This window comes from Watersipora subatra, chromosome 10 (assembly GCF_963576615.1).
Source record: "Watersipora subatra chromosome 10, tzWatSuba1.1, whole genome shotgun sequence".
Taxonomy (NCBI): Eukaryota; Metazoa; Bryozoa; class Gymnolaemata; order Cheilostomatida; family Watersiporidae; genus Watersipora; species Watersipora subatra.
Window position 1 is genome coordinate 58387183 of NC_088717.1, and position 17571 is coordinate 58404753.

The 17571-nt window shown below is 39.3% G+C and overlaps 2 protein-coding genes across 2 annotated transcripts in view; both read right to left on the bottom strand.

Annotated features, from left to right (window-relative positions):
* The window catches only part of LOC137406247 (uncharacterized), a 30923-nt gene extending 22713 nt beyond the window's left edge, over nucleotides 1-8210 (bottom strand). Inside the window, exon 1 of the mRNA XM_068092786.1 lies at nucleotides 8122-8210. Within this exon, the coding sequence (XP_067948887.1) occupies nucleotides 8122-8193 (72 nt within the window). The 5' untranslated portion in view covers nucleotides 8194-8210. The remainder of the gene's footprint in view (nucleotides 1-8121) is intronic.
* Nucleotides 8211-15158: 6948 nt separating this feature from the next.
* LOC137407269 (uncharacterized) lies at nucleotides 15159-17257 on the bottom strand. The gene is made up of 3 exons (XM_068093876.1): nucleotides 16467-17257; nucleotides 15621-16035; nucleotides 15159-15515 (listed from the first exon to the last, which is right to left on the bottom strand). Exons 1-3 carry the CDS (start codon nucleotides 17255-17257, stop codon nucleotides 15159-15161), a joined length of 1563 nt encoding a protein of 520 aa, XP_067949977.1.
* Between the last annotated feature and the right edge of the window lie 314 nt (nucleotides 17258-17571).

Here is a 17571-nt window from a genome sequence, read left to right on the forward strand (position 1 = left end):
AATCAGCGGTACAGGGCAGTTGAACAGGGCCCAGTGCTTATCGGAACTACACTGGTAGGATAGTTTTCAATGACCCCTCAGCTAAACCTTTAAAGGCTCATGTGATGGCGTCTTCAGGTAGAGAAGTTGCGTTGAAAACTAATAATGGAGCCGTGCTGCGCAAGAACAGAAAACTAGTGTAGATTGAAAATCCCGCGAGTCTTCTCCATTTGAGCGTATGTCAAGCGAAGACTTCTCTTATCCCACACCGAACTCTGGAAGGGAAGCGAGCACCAGTCAGGTAACCACTATACCTAAGAGAGAGAACTTCAGAGACCGGACCTCGACAGTCGCCGATGCCAGATGTGCCTGCTTCTGCACCTCTACAGTTATGGACTCTCCAAGTGAAGAAGACTGTTAAGCAATCACCTCCCTCAGGAAGCAGTTGTTCTCCGCCTACATTGACTCCGGCATCAACTCCAAAGCGTATCGAGGTCGGTGGATCAACCGGTCTCAGCAGTCAGTCTCAGCCAGCCCCGCCTCCTCTAGTACTCATCGTCGGAGTGCACAGACCCGTCAGACACTGTCTGGGAGAGTTGTAAAACCTCAGATAGGCTTGACCTGTACCAGATGTATTTGCGTGTTATGCCTTGTTTTGTAAATAATGTCCATGTCTCAATACTCACTGACTTTCATGTTGTTAACATTGTAAATCTACTAATTTCGAATTTCTGTCTCCCCTCCATGGTGTGGCGACATCTATAAAGATTTGGATAAATCTTGGGAGAAAGGTGTAAGGGAATTCCAAACAGGGATTCCTATTCATATTCACGACATCACAGACTGAAGAGGTCAAGGACAAAGGATGGATATAGCTAGTTTTCCGGCTCGATGAGGAGTGCTTGGGAGAAGCTGTAGCAAATACTACGATTAGATCGGGTTAGGCAAGAGCTGACTCAGGATTTAATCCTGAGTCAGCCCTTGCCTAAGACGAGCAACTTGCAGACTGATAATCAAATAAGACCATATAGCCTCATAAGTAGCAGTGTACAATCAAAACAAAACTTGATGATGTTTATTTATTGGTGTTAAATTTTAGTTGCCAAGTTTTTGCCCGAGCTGGCACTCTGGTTAGTTGGTTTTTAAGTGCCTGGCAGTTTGTTACACAAGATATGATTCTCTTTATATTGCATCGTAAGCAAAGTCGATCAGATGTTTTCTTACAATGTAAGACTGTTGTATAGAAGTATTAGCAAAAGCAGATAGCGTAATGGAGAAACGACTAAACACTGTAGATATGTAATATTACAATGAACATGACAGCTAAATGTGACCTAATACATTAGAGAACCAGCAATAAAACACTTCAAATAAGCACCTCCCTGCTGCCTGGTACAAAGAGGCAGGCGGAAAGAAGCTTCCGATTCCCATTGAAATTCGCTGGAACCCTGTGACTGACACAGTGAGGTCATACGTCGACAACTGGTCAGTGCTGATGGCCGTATGTGAGAGCCACAGAGATAAAATTAAAAAGGAATCTCAAACAAGGTCACTAACATTGGCATTAAAAGAGCTTGCGAAGACTACCTTTAAAAACTTGAGCTGATAGCTGCGTCACTGGATAAAATGCGATCTAATAACTGCACCATAGCAGATGCAGTTGATATCTAGCTGAAACTGAGGAATCAAATCTTGGATAAACTCACCAATTTCGAAAAGTGCCACTTTTCAGGAAGAAAGGACTTGAATATTACAGAACATTTGCTGGCTTACTCTGTACACCCGAAGTTTAGAAGCGAATTTCTGACCACTGCCAACAAAAAAAAGGCGATGCAACTGTGTAGCCAAGTAGCTCCTGACTTGCTGCCTCATCTAGTCGAACACATGACGAAGCAACATAACGGAGAATACAGGTATACTGTAGGCTTTATTGACCATATTTCCTGTTCTTTGGTGCCAGTCGATGCCTTCCCTAGGTGCACCACTGAAGAATACCATTGTAACATACATGACTGCAATAGCATCTAATGTTGAGCGTGTGTTCTCATCATTTTGACTGGTTCACAGCAAGTTGAGAAATCGTCTCAGTGTGGTGAAGGCTGGCAAGCTGGTGTTTGTTTACAAATACCTAAACTAAACCAGAGTAGGACATCGGAACATGCTTGGACTACCATATTGTGTATTTACTATTTGCACTATTTTGTTTGCACTCATGTCAATATTTTCAAAATTCCAATCAAATGTTTGACAAATAATTTTATATTTATAAATATTATTATACTAGGCCTACAATAAATCAAGTGTTTGTTATTAAACATTGCTGACTGGTCCCATACAACCTATAGAATACATCAATCACAATGTAAACACCATACAAGTTCAACCTAGCTTGAATTTTTTTCAAAAATGTCATTTGTTTCAAAAATATCATAAATATGATGTATATCAGCGATATGACATTTTTGTAAAATGATGTTGTTGTTTCAAAAATGTCAATGAGCAAGCCTCTCCCTCTCTTCAGCTAATCGGATGTCTCTCATAAACTTGGCTCTCAGTCTACCTTGACGGGCACGCTCCATAATTTTTACAATGAGTAGGCCTACAGCTTCCTGTGCAGTCATTTTTTGTTCTTTCTTACCCATCTCAGAATCTTGCGGTTTCACTTTCGCCAAGATCTGTTCCAGAACCTCCTGCCTCTCTTTCAATGCCTTCCCTCTTTCTAGCATAAATTATTTGGGAATACGCATCTCTATGTCTTGTGGAGTAAGCTTGAGATCTGACAGCACGTCATCTATATAGTTCAACTCAGAGTATTCTAGATTAACCATTTCACTCTTCAACTGTAATATCCGACCCATTGCACATTGTAGCAAACTCTATTTCCACTACCTACTCTACTATTTGCTTCATATCTAGAGACATACCTCTCCATGCTACTGTCTCTATAGTTCCTACTGTCCCTGTCCTTGTTATACGATTTGTTAGGCTCAGACTATATCGACCTCTGAGCTCACACGTGGTTTTGGCTCACAAGCAGTATAGGTGGTCTTGGCAATTTTGGTGCGTGAATAAAGCTAGTAGATTAGGTAGTACAAGGCAGTATGGGGAGTATATAAGGAAGTGGAACGAAAGACGGACTCTCTTCTTTTCATCAGTTGAATGTAAGACATACAGCAAGCAAGTTGTGCTGCACAGCGTTATATTTTACTTTTAACCAGTATGACTGTTTTATAAACTTCAACTCTTCTAATATACCGATGCGAGAGCAATTGGGAACTTTATTAGTACAGTGTCACAAGTATATAAAATAAAGAATAAGACTTCCGGTGTCATGGTGGACGGACGCGCTTTTTTGCCAAAAATATTTCTCTCACAAAAATTTACTGAATTCCTCACAGCACACAGCTCTACATCATCAAAGAAGGCTTGCATCAGGGCTTGAGTGGGGGCCCAAGCATCTCTAGGCACCGGGAGCTAGACTCCGTCTGCGTAGATTGAGCCTTTGCTGGGTGGCCTTAGATGCCAGCTGAGTCTTGGTGATCTGCCATTGCTTACCATTGTTCAGGACAAATTAATTATTTTCTTTATTTATTTCCTATTTTATTAATATTTTCTTTTGTCTTGTAAAATTTAATCACTTGTGTACTAATCATCTCTGTAAAAACTGAAAATGCCTGTTAAAGTAAAAGATACAAAAGATAAACCAAGATCGAACAGCGCATCCAGTGCTGATTCATCTCTGACTCAGAGACTGGACTCTAGAAGGAGCTCCAACAAACTGCATCACTGTAAAATATGCAGTAAAATCATTACTGACGCCTCTGAACCTGCTATTGAATGTGAGAAATGCTTAGCGTGGCTGCATGCGAAATGCGTGGCTCTTGATAAAGGTGACCTGATCACGGCCGGGAAGAAGGGGTTTCATTGGTACTGTAATGATTGTGACTCGGTCCAAGATTTATTTACTGCCAAAGTTAGCACTATTGAGGACCGGCTAGAAGAGTCTATTCTTAGAATTGTCGAGTCGCTTGACTCTAGAATGGAAAACATTGAAACCCAAGTTAGAGAGCAGTTTCAAACGCAGTCTCAAAAACACGAACAAACGTATGCCCAGATAGTCCAAAAAGTCGACCAGTCTACAAGTGTGCTAAACAATCAGTTAAGAGTACAAGAAGTTCAAATGCAATCTCTCAAAACCGAAATCACCAGCGAATCCCGTGCTAAAAATGTCATTATTTTTGGAGTGGAAGAGGATAAGGACACTACTCTCGAGAAATCTATCGAGAGACTCTCCGACCTCTTTAGATCGGCGAGTCTCAACGTGGAGGTGTCAAAGTCAAACACCACCCGTTTAGGTGTTAAAAAAGAGAGCAAATTCAGACCTATTAGAGTGTGCTTGTCTTCTGAAACTCAGAAATGGGACTTATTGAAAAGAATCAATGCCCAAAAAATAACTGGAGTTTTTGCTCGCCTTGATTTGAATAAAGAAGAGCAAGAGAGGGATTTTCTTCTAAGAAAGGAGTTAAGGGAGCAGAAAGATCAGGACCCGGAAAACAATTACAAGATTTTCAACAGCAAAATAATAAAGACAGGCCCCAAGAATTAAAGTTATCAGATCAAATCAGACTCCTTTCTGTGAATTCCCGATCTATAAAAGGAAAGCTCACCGAAATCCAAGCTCTTTCTTCAGAATATGATATAATATGTATCACTGAAACACACATAGATAAATCATTTTCAAATAATCAACTTTTCCTTCCAAGTGATAAGGTAATTTACAGAAGGGATAGAGATGATCACGGGGGCGGAGTTCTCATAGCTGTGAAAACTGATATGTCTCACAAAATCGTTGCCACAACTGTTGATGCAGAAGTAGTATCAATTGCCTTCCAAATACATGAAAAACAATTTTGTACTTTATTATGTTACTACCGACCTCCTACCAAAAACAGTATTGATGTTCTTTTCTCTCACATACATAAGCTCAAACAAACATACCCAGCAAACAAATTACTAGTCGTTGGTGATTTCAATTTACCAGGCATAGACTGGAAACAAAAAGTTATAGTTGGGGCAAACCGGTCCCACTACAAAGACTTCCTTGACAATTTGTTTGACTTACAACTTGACCAGCTAATAACTGATCCCACTTATGTGGCTGGAAACACATTAGACTTAGTATGTACAGACCTGTCTTACCGAATAACGAATACAAGCGTCATACAGCCTGGTCTTAGTGACCACTATATGATCGAAATAAACATATCCACTTCGCAGACAGCGGAACTTCAAAACAATGTAGACCTACCTCCTATTAGACTGTTCAAGCAAGTTGACTTGCCCAATTTTGAGAAGTCACTAGCTGCAATTCACAAATGGGTAACGGAGTGTATAGGCATTGGAGGTACCATAGACAACGTTTGGAACATTTTTAAACTTGGCTTACATAATGCAATAAATGATCATGTTCCTACCAGACAAAGACAGCCTAAAAGGCCAAACGAACCACTCTGGTTTAATAAATCTGCAAAGCGTGCATGCAACGAGCAACGTAAGTTATACTCCTTGTATAAGAAAAAAGGAGACAGTGAATTACTTAATAAATACAAACAACTACGTTGAAATAACAAAAAGTTATTTAAAAACCTCAAAAAAGACTACATGACCAATAGACTATACAATCCACTAGTAGAGGGTGACACCAAACCCTTCTATAGATATATAAAAGAATTAAAAGGAAATGCAAACAAAATTGTGTCGATGGAACAAGACAATGGAGTATTGACTGAAAATGATTATGAAACTGCTAATATACTAAATTCTTTTTTTCAGAGCGTCTTCTCGAAACCTTCCCCTCTACCTACACTGCCATTTATTGCCGATCCCCAAAATATTTCGATCTCAACCAACGGAGTATTAAAATTAATAGATAACCTGAAAACTGGTAAGGCCGCAGGCCCAGACAAGATTTGAAAAAATCAACTCACTCTAGACCCCGAAGGAACAGCCGCTATTTTGACGAGCATATTTGACTATTCACTTCAAACAGGTACCTTGCCCGAAGAATGGAAAATTGCCCACGTGACTCCTATTTATAAACAAGGTAGTCGAACTTCACCATCCAATTATCGCCCCATTTCTCTAACTTGTATATGCTGTAAATTATTGGAACATATAATCGTTCACCAGCTAAATGCGCAGCTCACAAACAAAATTTCCTCAAACCAGCACGGCTTCAGAAAAAGTCTCTCGTGTTGTACCCAACTGATAACAGTAAACCATGACATACTCAAATTTAATGACTCCGGATCCATTGTACATGCAGCCATTTTGGATTTCTCTAAAGCGTTCGATGTAGTAAATCATAGCAAACTCCTAACTAAGCTTATAGGCTTCGGTATAAATCCCATACTTATACGTTGGATAGCATCCTTCCTCCAAGGTAGGTCTCAGCGAGTTCTGGTAGGAGGTGGGATGTCGGATCCAGTACAGGTCACATCAGGAGTCCCGCAGGGGAGCGTACTAGGCCCTACTCTGTTCATCTTGTTTATAAATGATATAGTTGACTGTGTTACCAATAGTTCTATACGCCTCTTTGCCGATGATACTCTAGTATATCACCCTATTACAAACTCAAACGACATGACACTATTACAAACTGACCTCGATAACCTATTTCAATGGGGACAGTCCAATGGTATGTTATTTAACGCCAAAAAGAGCACTATTGTTTCATTCGGGAAAACATCGCTTACAGACAAATACCCCATAAATTACCATCTCGGGAACACCCCTTTAATCACATGTGACACTGTAAAATACCTTGGTGTGTACCTTTCAAAAGACAACAAGTGGAATACACATGTTGAATATATTTGTATGAAAGCATCACGCATCCTTGGATTGTTAAAAAATACTATTAGTGATGCCCCAGTCGCAGTGAAATTGATTGCTTATAAGCAGCTGTGTCGACCTGTTCTTGAATACGCAGCCGAGGTCTGGGACCCTCATACAGCCACGCATTCCGACATGCTGGAACGCATACAAAATAAAGCTGTGAGATTCATTAAAAATATTAAAGGCAGAGAGGTGTCCGTCTCAGAAGAAAAATTCATGTGTGGCTTAAAGTCCTTAAAACACAGAAGACAGCAACAGAGATTGTCTTTGTACATTAATATCGTATCAAACAAAGATACGTTTCCATCCATCCATGACACACTGACCGAAATGAACGCATCTACTCACTACATGACCACACGTTCTAACAATCTAAACGCCCTCTCCTGTGACTCTGGTCAGTTTTTGCAGGGATTCATCCTCAGGACATCTCGGGAGATCCGCACTGGGGAGATTGTAGCGGACTAACAAAAAAAAAGACCTAGCGATCGGAGGGTCCCTTTCTTGCTTCTCATGAGGCTCTAGGGACTAAACATCATCCAGATCAGTGCATGTAGGTCTATCCATTTATACGACATTGTGTATTTTAATTGTTGGACTTGTTGGACCTGACCCAGTAATAATCACATTCGTTCCCACACAGGCCTGCCAGCCCAAGAGTGGGGCAATGCTTGAGATTTGTTTATGGAGCAATTGATGTATCAATGATAATAGGATATATATAAAATTGTGGAAATTGGGGCAAAAATCTCACGCATTTTCATTTTTTCTTTGGAGTGATTGCGTGAGTCTCATGCCCAATGCGTGAGAGTTGGCAGGTATGTTCCCACAAGACAAAGCAAAAGTGCACAAAGTGAACGTAGTCAAAATAAAATGAAATGACGAAGCAAATTTAACACTGATGTTGTGTGTGAATTCGGATTAATTATGCATAACATAATTTCTCCACACCCACACTGCCCGTAACAAGACTCCACCATGCACGCGCGTAGTGTCTATCTTATGCACCCATACCTGCCAACTCTCACGCATTGGGCGTGAGACTCACGCAATCACCCCAAAGAAAAAATGAAAATGCGTGAGATTTTTGCCCCAATTTCCACAATTTTATATATACTATCATTGATACATCATTTGCCCCAAAACCAAATCTCACGCGTTTCCCCAATCTTGGGTTGGCAGGTCTGTATGCACCTCATAAATTTTATGTTAGTAATCGTAAGAGATCTTTAGCACGATTTTTACCTTGTTAGTGATGTAGTCAATTATCTGGTAATAACTATCTTTACTGCACGACAAACGGTCTGAACTCGACATTTAAGCTTGTATTACTTCCCGCCATACGTCATTCAAATGTAGACTGTCAACTCGTCGATATTGTGCGGCCTGATGTGAATGTTAACATTTTAGCTATGTGAATACCTCTTATCTGGGTACCAGAGATTACGCCTACGAGTGATTTTGCTACAGTAGATTACGTCTACAAGTGATTTTGCCTACAGGAGATAACGCCTACAAGTGATTTTGCCTACAGGAGATTACGTCTACAAGCTGATATTAAGCTCTATCTGATTTTATGGTTTTGTGTCTATTTGTATAACTTCAGTTCCATTCACTTCAAATAGACAGCCGGCTTTTATTTCGAGAAATTAAATCGCGCCGAAATAAAAGCCGACTTTATCGCGAAATAAAGTTTGTCTAATGTCCTTTTTAGTGGTTTAGATCAGAGGGTTATATTACAGCGTACCCCATTTTTTTGCAAAAAATGTGCATACAGTTCCCAAACGGAAAATCGCAAGGATCGCTTTTCAACCGCCACTGCAAAGGCACTCAGTTGAAAAAAAAAACAAATGGCTCTAGGATGTGCAAATCAATATAAACGGATGCGACAAACGTGCGGTCAATTAATATGAACAGTAATAATAAACAAGCTATTTAATGATGATGATTTTGTTTATGTATTATTAATCAGAAACCGAAAAATGCCCCTTTTTGCGGGCCAAGATGAAAGGTTAATATTTTAGAGTGTATAAATACAATTTACAGTGTAATTGTTCTTGTACCGATTTTTACAGTGTTATAATGATATGATATTTTAACGATAATATAATAATATATTTATACAAGATGATACGTAAAATTAAAGATTGTATGAGTAATAGATTGGCAATTTTAGGTTTATATTCCATGAGTGATTGTGCTGTATCCTCTGAGATTTGCTGTCTGCGGCTCTGGTTTCCATTTCATTAACAACAGAATGCTATTGGCAAGATTGTGTGAGACAGGGCGTCCTTGTAGAGCTCTCTTAGACTTTGGAAAAATTTTCCAAAACATTGTTTTTATACCTTTTTATCTTTTAATTTTACCTTTTTTATTTGCTAACAAAACACACTATATTTATTTGTTGAAGGCGAAGTAGCTCGGCCGCTTCAGGCACTACTGAGGCTTTGTGATACACTGAGAGGACATTTTTGTTTTTTTCAAGTCAAGATTTTCAATTTCGATTTTCTACTCAGCGAACTATCATGGCAAAAAATAGAACTGGTCAAAGCTCAACATCTCAAAGCGGCCGTCATTCACCAGCCAGTTCGCCTCTTTCTGGCAAACCAGGCAATGTCATAAAACCAAGTTTAGTACGCTGTAAAGCTGCTGTTCTATCAAATCAAAAGGCTATGCTCTGTGATTTTTGTGAGAAGTGGTGCCACCTTGACTGTGGCAATTGAGTGTAAGCCAAATTGTATACAGAAATGCACCGCTGCCAGTCTAAGGCATTGTTGTACATTTACATACATACGCAAAAAACTAATGTAAGACTGGATAGCAAGATCAATTACATACCTGATCAAATTAAAAAACTGAACAGCGCCATCAACAACATTCAAATTATGCTGAGTAGTATGGTAAAGCCGAAGCTGAAATTAATGGAAGCTTAATATACAAGTGTAGTAAAAAGTCTAGAAAATAACTCCACGCTAATAACAAACGCCGCGCACAAAGTCACTATTCAAAGTGAGAAAGATTCCAGAGATAAAAATTTTATTCCTTTTGGAATTGAAGAGTGCCAAAATAAAAACGATGCAGTGGACAAAGTAAAAATCTTACTCAGTGAATGCCACATATCATACAAATTCGATCCAGATAACATACTCAGACTAGGCAGAATTAATGATGAAAACAGTCAGGGAGGGCAGAAAATAAGACCTTTAAAGATCTGCACCAGCTCAAAAGAAGAAAAATGGGAGATAATTAAAAGAGTCAACGGTCTGAAAAAACCTGGGGTGTTTGCCAAGTTAGATATGACTAAAGAGGAAAGAAATGAGGATTTTCGGTTATTTCCGACATTGAAGAAAACAAGAGAGGCAAATCCAATAAAAAAGTTCAAGATATACAGGAAAAAGGTAGTGAAAATAAATCCCTGAGTTTGTTGTTAACAAATGCCAGATCTGTGAAAGGAAAGTTAAATGAGGTGCGAATTCTGGCTTCAGAGTGTGATATCTTATGCGTGACCGAAACTCATCTTGACTCTAGTTTTAATAACAACATGGTTCTGAATTCAATGCAAAAAGTTAAATACAGATGTGATAGGGACAGACATGTGGGTGGAGTATGATTGCACTACCACCTAGTTTACTAGACCAACATGTGCAACTACGTAGGTCATTTTTCTCTATTGAATTTGTTTGTACTCATATTGAGTGTTCTGGGAGTGGTTTCGACTTTGTTGTTTTGTGTGTGTATATTCCTCCTAGTTTAATTAAAGATGCCACTAGACCCACTTGATGAGCTGTTGGACTTGATGTTTTTGAATTATCCAAAATCAACCATACTGGGGATTTTAATTTTCTGGACATCAATTGGTCTGAGTATTGGGTTAAACTATCTTCTAACCAAAAATCGACTCACAAATCATTTATTAACTGCCTACTGTCCCATAACTTAAGTCAATTAGTAACTGAGCCTACCCATTACCTTTGTAATACCTTGGACTTAATTTCAACTGATAGGCCTAGTTTCATCTATGACCTAAAAATTGTAAATCCTGGTCTCAGTGACCACTACATGGTAGAACCTAAACCGGAAGCACAGTTCAGTTATCCGGGGAATGAAACCTCTTTTAGAATGTATAGTAAAACTAACCTTGCTGCAATCAGTGAGGCCTTGAATCGCACCCTGATAACAACAAAACAGGCGATTGAGGAAAGGCAAAACATTAATTTAGTCTGGAATTTGTTTGAGTGATATTAAATCTGTTGTCTATTAGTTTGTTCCTAGATGCGTAGCGAAGAGTAAAAATTTGAATGAGCTTCCCTGGTTTAACAATCACACTAGAAAAGCAGTTAAAAAACAGAAATCTGTACGACAAGTTTAAAAAATCGAAATTTGAAATCGATTTGGCTATATATAAAACTGCAAGGCGGAACAACAAGAAGCTATTTCGCAAATTAGAACACGATTATTTCTATAAAGCTTTATATGAGTCATTAAGCAGTGGAAATAGTAAAACCTTTTACAAATTTTGTAAAAGAAAGAGTTGAAAAAGCATTCAAAATCCAGTAACTTTTAAAAATATGTCTGCTATACATTCATCAGAGATCTTTATCTCATACTTTCATAGTGTTTCTTCCAAAGACAATTCAGATCCAGTGGAATGTAGGGAAGATGCTAGCCAAACAATACAAATCACAAGTAAAGGAGTTGAAAAATTGCTCATTGGCCTCAAGCCTGGTACAGCCCCAGGCCCAGATCAACTGAGAAGAGAGGATTTGAATCTTGCTGTTGTAGTCACTGGTCAGATACTGGCTCTTATTTTTCAGTATTCACTAGACATTGGTAAATTGCCAGAAATCTGAAAAATGGCTAATGTTGTACTTATTTTTAAAAAGTAAAAAAGAGAAAATTCCAGTAACTATAGGCCGGTCTCGCTGAGTATCTTTTGCAAGCTACTCGAGCACATACTGCTTAGTAACATTAACCAACATCTAGATAGTGACTTGAGTTCAAACCAGCATGGCTTTAGAAAGGTCTCTCCTGCACTACACAATTCACAACAACCACTGATGACATCATGAGAATGGTTGACAATAAAACTGTGGTAAATGCCGTGGTCATTGACTTCTCCAAAGCTTTTGACGAAGTGCCTCACAATTTGCAAATAACAAAATTATTTGAATCGAATACCGGCACTAACATAGTCAAATAGATAGCAAAATTTTTATCAAAGAGGAGTCAGCGAGTGGTGGTGGAGAGGGCGGCGTCCATCTTTTTGAATGTTACATCGGGAGTATCCCAGGGCTCTGTCCCGTGACCTTCTCTTTTTTGGTGTATATTGGTAACATTTCGGAAATCCTAAAAACATCATCTAATAGGATTTTTGCAGACGATGCATTAGTATATCGCCCTGTAGAAACGCAGACTGATAGACAAGTTTTTCAGCAAGACCTTGATTTACTGGAGCAGTGAGCTGACAAAGAGAAAATGTTTTTCAATACGGATAAATGTCAGGTGGTTGAATTTGCCAAGCGATGCAGTAACAGTGATTTTACGTTTTACCTTAACGGTAAGCAACTAGATAATGACACATTTTAAATACCGCGGAGTAAATATTACCAATGATTTTAACTGAGACCTGCACATAGACTCAATAACTGCCAGGGCGTCCCAAAAGCTTGGTATGGTTAAGCATGTTTTGTATGGCGCCCCCGGAGAAGTGAAGTGGATCGCATACCTCACATTGATTAGGCCAATAATGGAATATGCCAGTGAGGTATGGGACCCATATTTAATGACACAGATAACACTCTTGGAAAATGTGCAGAGGAAGGCAGTTCATTTTATTTCAGATATTAAGGGCACACTGAGTGTATCGAAGGCATGCAACATTCTTAATATCGAACTCTTAGCACATAGACGAAAGAATGCTCGCATGTCGTTAATATTACGGTTTTTTCCGAGGGTGGTCACAGTTCGATTATTAACAGTTTTGAACATATACAAGATTTTATTCACAACCATGAGACCAGACAGGCAACAGGTTGGGCACCCCTGGCATTCACAAACCAAACATTTTATCACCAAAGCTTTGCACCCCGAACTTCACGTAACTTGTGTGGCTATGATTAAAAGGCACTCACAATTTTTTTGCGTGTCCATGTGCAAACGCTTTTTTATAGAACGCCATCAAATTGATAGCCTTCTTTTACCCGGCTCCGGGGTCTAAAGGCTCTATTTCAACTTAGTGCTGGGACGATATCAAAAATTCGTTTCGGTACGATATGATAGCGTAGTCAACCGATATATTGAAATATCGGTTATGTTATTCAGAGTTGTCTTACCTGCCATAAAAACTGCCATGAAAAAACAACTCCCTAATGAATCTATATACCGCTATAATAATTCTCTGAAGAATCGGGTATCAAATAGGTAGAGTAGAGTATCCTTCATTTTTCGTGACGTCTTTCTATCGTTGTCCGCCATCTCTATGGAGAACTTCTATCGTTGAAAACACGAAGCTTCTGCAATTAATTATGTTTGTTACGCTTTTGTTTGCAAATTTTTTATTGTAGTATCAAAACAACATCAAAAATACTATTATTCATGTAAACATCAACGATACTTACACAGTCAGATGATACAGGCCATATTATAGTCATTGTTATATTGCTGGGGAGCAATAAAGCACTCACCGTGAACTCAAGATCACAAGAGCGTCAGCTTGGTCTCCAGTCACTATATAGCAATGGGGGTCACGTGTCTCCTAAACGTCTAAGCCGTAGCCTAATAGACGTCTAAGCCGTAGCTTCCAGCAGCTATAACTTCTAGTAGTCTATTTAGCCTGTGGTTCTTTATTCCTGAATGTGTTACAGTATGAATATATAACATGCCCTTTTTTTCAAGACTACACCGCTTAATCTAAAATCCAAATACGAACTCCAATTCCAATACACTCAAATTTACCCAAGTGCAACCACTATTAGCAGAACAAATAATCTCTCAAGAGGGGCGTTAAATTCAATGAAGCAGGGTTATCAAGCCAAGCAGGTTAGATAATCACAAAAGCTTCAAATCATAGTTACCGTTTCGAAGATTAGATAAATATCTCTCTACTCACCCAATATTCTGTTTACTTACTCGTCTTTCCTTCAGTCATCAGTTATCGCAAATTTAACTGTTTTAATCGCACCCCAATCCATCTCAATCTACCTCATCTCCATTTAGCAAATCACCTTCCTCCATACTGGCAGTATCCCCATACCAATCAGCCTTCTCATGTTCCTCCTCCATTGCCACCGGGTTATCTGAAACTTTTGGCTCAGAACCAGCAAGCTGGTCGTCATTGCCACTTTTTCCGGAGCTTTCAGGTTGGACCTCCTCTTTGGGTTCCTTAACCTTACTCTCCTCACAACTAGCATCTGTGCTAGGGACTACTCTCACAACGGAGGTTTCAGGTTGGATCTCCTCTTTGGATTCCTCAACCTTACTCTCCTTTCTAGTAGTCGTTACGGAACTCGCGCTCCTTGCACCCCTCCTCTGAGCCCTCTTTTGCTTTACAGCAGCCAAGTGCAACAGAGCCTCTCTATACTCCTCACTCTCAATCTCCTCCTCCAACTCCCTCTCGTCCTTCTCTATAGCAGACAATGCACGCATGTACTGCTCCTCTACTTGTCTCCTCCTATGCAAGAGCATAGCTTTCCTCCGCTCGATGGCAGCCTCGGTCGAAGCAGACTCTGACTCCATCTCTTCTACAAAACTATCCATCTTAGCAACAAAGGGTAAACTCGAACTAAGCTTTTTCAACTTAGAATCCGGTCCCCTATTGTTACTCTCCTCTACCCTACGCTTAATACCTGCTGCAAAATCTCTATAGGAAGACCCACCAAGAGTACATCCTTCAAGTCCATGGTTTAACTTCCCACAAAATCTACACAATGTCTTCTTGCAATCTACCGCAAAATGTCCTTGACCTTCACAATTATAACAAATAAATCCAGGACACTGAGCAGCATAGTGGTCTCTAAAGCTCTTGCAGGCAACACACCTAATGTTACCTGGCTTACCGTACACTTCTTTTTTACCTTCGCTCACATTCTTACCCGACTCGCGCCCCTTCTGCTTACTAAACACTGTGTTACCTTCTGAATCCTTCGTCACCTTCACACCTCCACTCCTGCCTCTACCTGCACCGCCGCTGTCGGCACCACCACTTCCCGGCGAATCGCCAGCACTCTTCATAAGTGATAGAGAAGTAAGATTGGTCTGATATCAATCTGAAACTAAAAACAAGGTCATTTATAATATTCCATACCATATTTCTTAGGTGGTTTACTAACTCGACCTGAGCTAGTGACAACAGGTTCTCTACTAAGAGGCACAAATTCACTTCTAGAATTTCTCTCAACAACAGAAGTTTCCCCCTCGTGTTCACTGACGCCAGGAGTTTCCTCCACGTGCTCAGCTACACCAGGAGTTTCCTCCCCTTGCTCAAGAATCGCTAAATCAGGGATCATGTTCTCTTGACTTTCGGATAAACCGTTAGCATTTTCTACTACTTCAGAGTTGCCCTCTTTTGAGGAGTAGCTACCGAAGGGAAGACAATTATCCTCAGAAGAGTCAGATAATGTGTTCTCGTCATCTGAGTTCAACTAAAACAAATGTTTTCTATTTCTGCGTACTTCACTCATGCCTACATTGACCCAGTAACTTTCAGGGGATTTATCCCTTCTCAAAACTATACCTCTTGAACCTACATCAGTAGGAGCTTTTACATAAACCATTTGACCAGGTTTTAACTCGTCTAGCTTTGAAACTCTATACTTTTTATCCCACCGTTTCTTAACTTTCTTTTTACATCTAATTTCATTTTCTTCAAACAGTTCATAGTCTACATCACTTTCATATGGGAAGCCCAAGTTTGATCTAATAGCTCGACCAAAAATCAGATCACTTGGCGTATATCCTGAAGCCAAAGGTGTAGTCCTATACGCAGACAAAGCCACATCTTTATCTTGACTTTTCTCCCATAATCCCTTAACAATTTTTACAGCGCTTTCTGCTAAACCATTAGTACAAGGATACCGGGGGCTACTAGTAGTTAGAATGAAACCCATTTTCTCTCCAAAGTTTCTAAATTCTTTACTCGCATAACAAGTTCCATTATCAGACCTGATAACGTTGGGTATACCAAATCGAGAAAACAGATACTTGAGTACTCGAATTATCTCTCTTGCAGTTTAAGATTCTATATGCAGACATTCTATCCACTTCGAATAATAGTCTCTAGCTATCAGATAATATTCGTTATCGAACACAAGTATATCCGAACCTATCACCTCCCATGGTTTAGAAGGCATTTCTGCTTCATACATGGGCTGGTGTTTAACTTGACCATGCATAATGCAAACATTACATCTACTTATATAATCTGCAATCTCCTTACTATAACCAGGCCACCAAAAATGACGCTGAGCTCGTCTGCCCATTTCGTTATGCCGTTATGTCATGATGACCTTCATGACAAATTTCCAAATACTGCGGTCTTAATGACTTAGTAATATACAGCCTAGAGTCATATAACAATATATTATTATAAATACTTAATCTCTCTAGATCCATATAAACCTATCAGTTCTTTACTAGAACCATCCAATTCAGATGGCCAACCAGAATATAAATACTCTATACACTTGAGAGCATCTGAATCTTTACTAACCTCTTCTCTTAGTTGCTCTTCTTTAACGTCTCCATATGCAGAAGAGGAAACTATCGAGTTAACATAAGCTTCTACCTTATTACAAACAGCTTTACTTACCTCATCACAAACAGCACCACTGTTCGGACGGCTAAGCAAATCAGCAATGAACATATCTTTTCCAGGAGTGTGAAAAATATCATAATCATATCTCATTAGTCTTAACTTAAAACGTTGTACTCTTACAGGTAGTTTAGACAAATCCTTTTCACCTAAAATCGCAATTAAAGGCTTATGGTCTGTCTCTATTTCAAATTTTCGACCAACTAAATAGTAATCAAACTTCTCACATGCCCATGTCGTAGCTAAAGCTTCCTTTTCGACCATGGCATATCTACCTTCAGTTTCAGTCATTTTCCTAGAAGCATATTCTACAGGTTGCCACGCACCTTCCTCGTTATACTGCAGCAAAACTGCACCTAGTGCATTTTTATTAGCATCAGTGGAAACTCTATGTTTAGCATTTATCTCGAAAGTACATAATACTGGACTATTAGAAATTTCTTTCTTAACAGTTTCAAAAGCTTCTTGTTGGTCAGGACCCCAATACCATTCCGATTTACTACCCGTTACTCCATAAATCGCAGTACATAAACCAGCTAACCTTTTATTAAACTTCATCAAATAATTAACCATTCCGGTAAATCTCCTCCTCCTTTGTGCTCCTCGGAGGCTTCATTTCAACTATAGCTTTTATTTTACTTGGGTCTGGTTTAATACCAGCACTGCTAACCAAATGTCCTAAAAACTTCACCTTGGTACATCCAAATTCACATTTTTCTTTCCTCAAAGTCATTCCAGACTTCTCAATTCTATATAAAACTTTATGTAAACGTTGCCAATGTTCGGTTACAGTTTTACCGTAAACTAAAATGTCGTCCATCAAACATACTATTCTGTCTAAGCCTTTCAATATCTTTTCCATTTCCCTCTGAAAAAATTCAGGGGCT

Excerpts from the sequence above, each read along its gene's own strand:
- LOC137407269 (XM_068093876.1), bottom strand. The coding sequence starts at position 17,257 with ATGGTTAATTATTTGATGAAGTTTAATAAAAGGTTAGCTGGTTTATGT. Across the intron at positions 16,036-16,466 it reads TATGGATCTAGAGAGATTAA|GTCTGATAATGGAACTTGTT; the intron begins GTATTTATAATA and ends CAACGTTATCAG. Across the intron at positions 15,516-15,620 it reads ATGTAAAAGCTCCTACTGAT|TTGAACTCAGATGACGAGAA; the intron begins GTAGGTTCAAGA and ends CATTTGTTTTAG.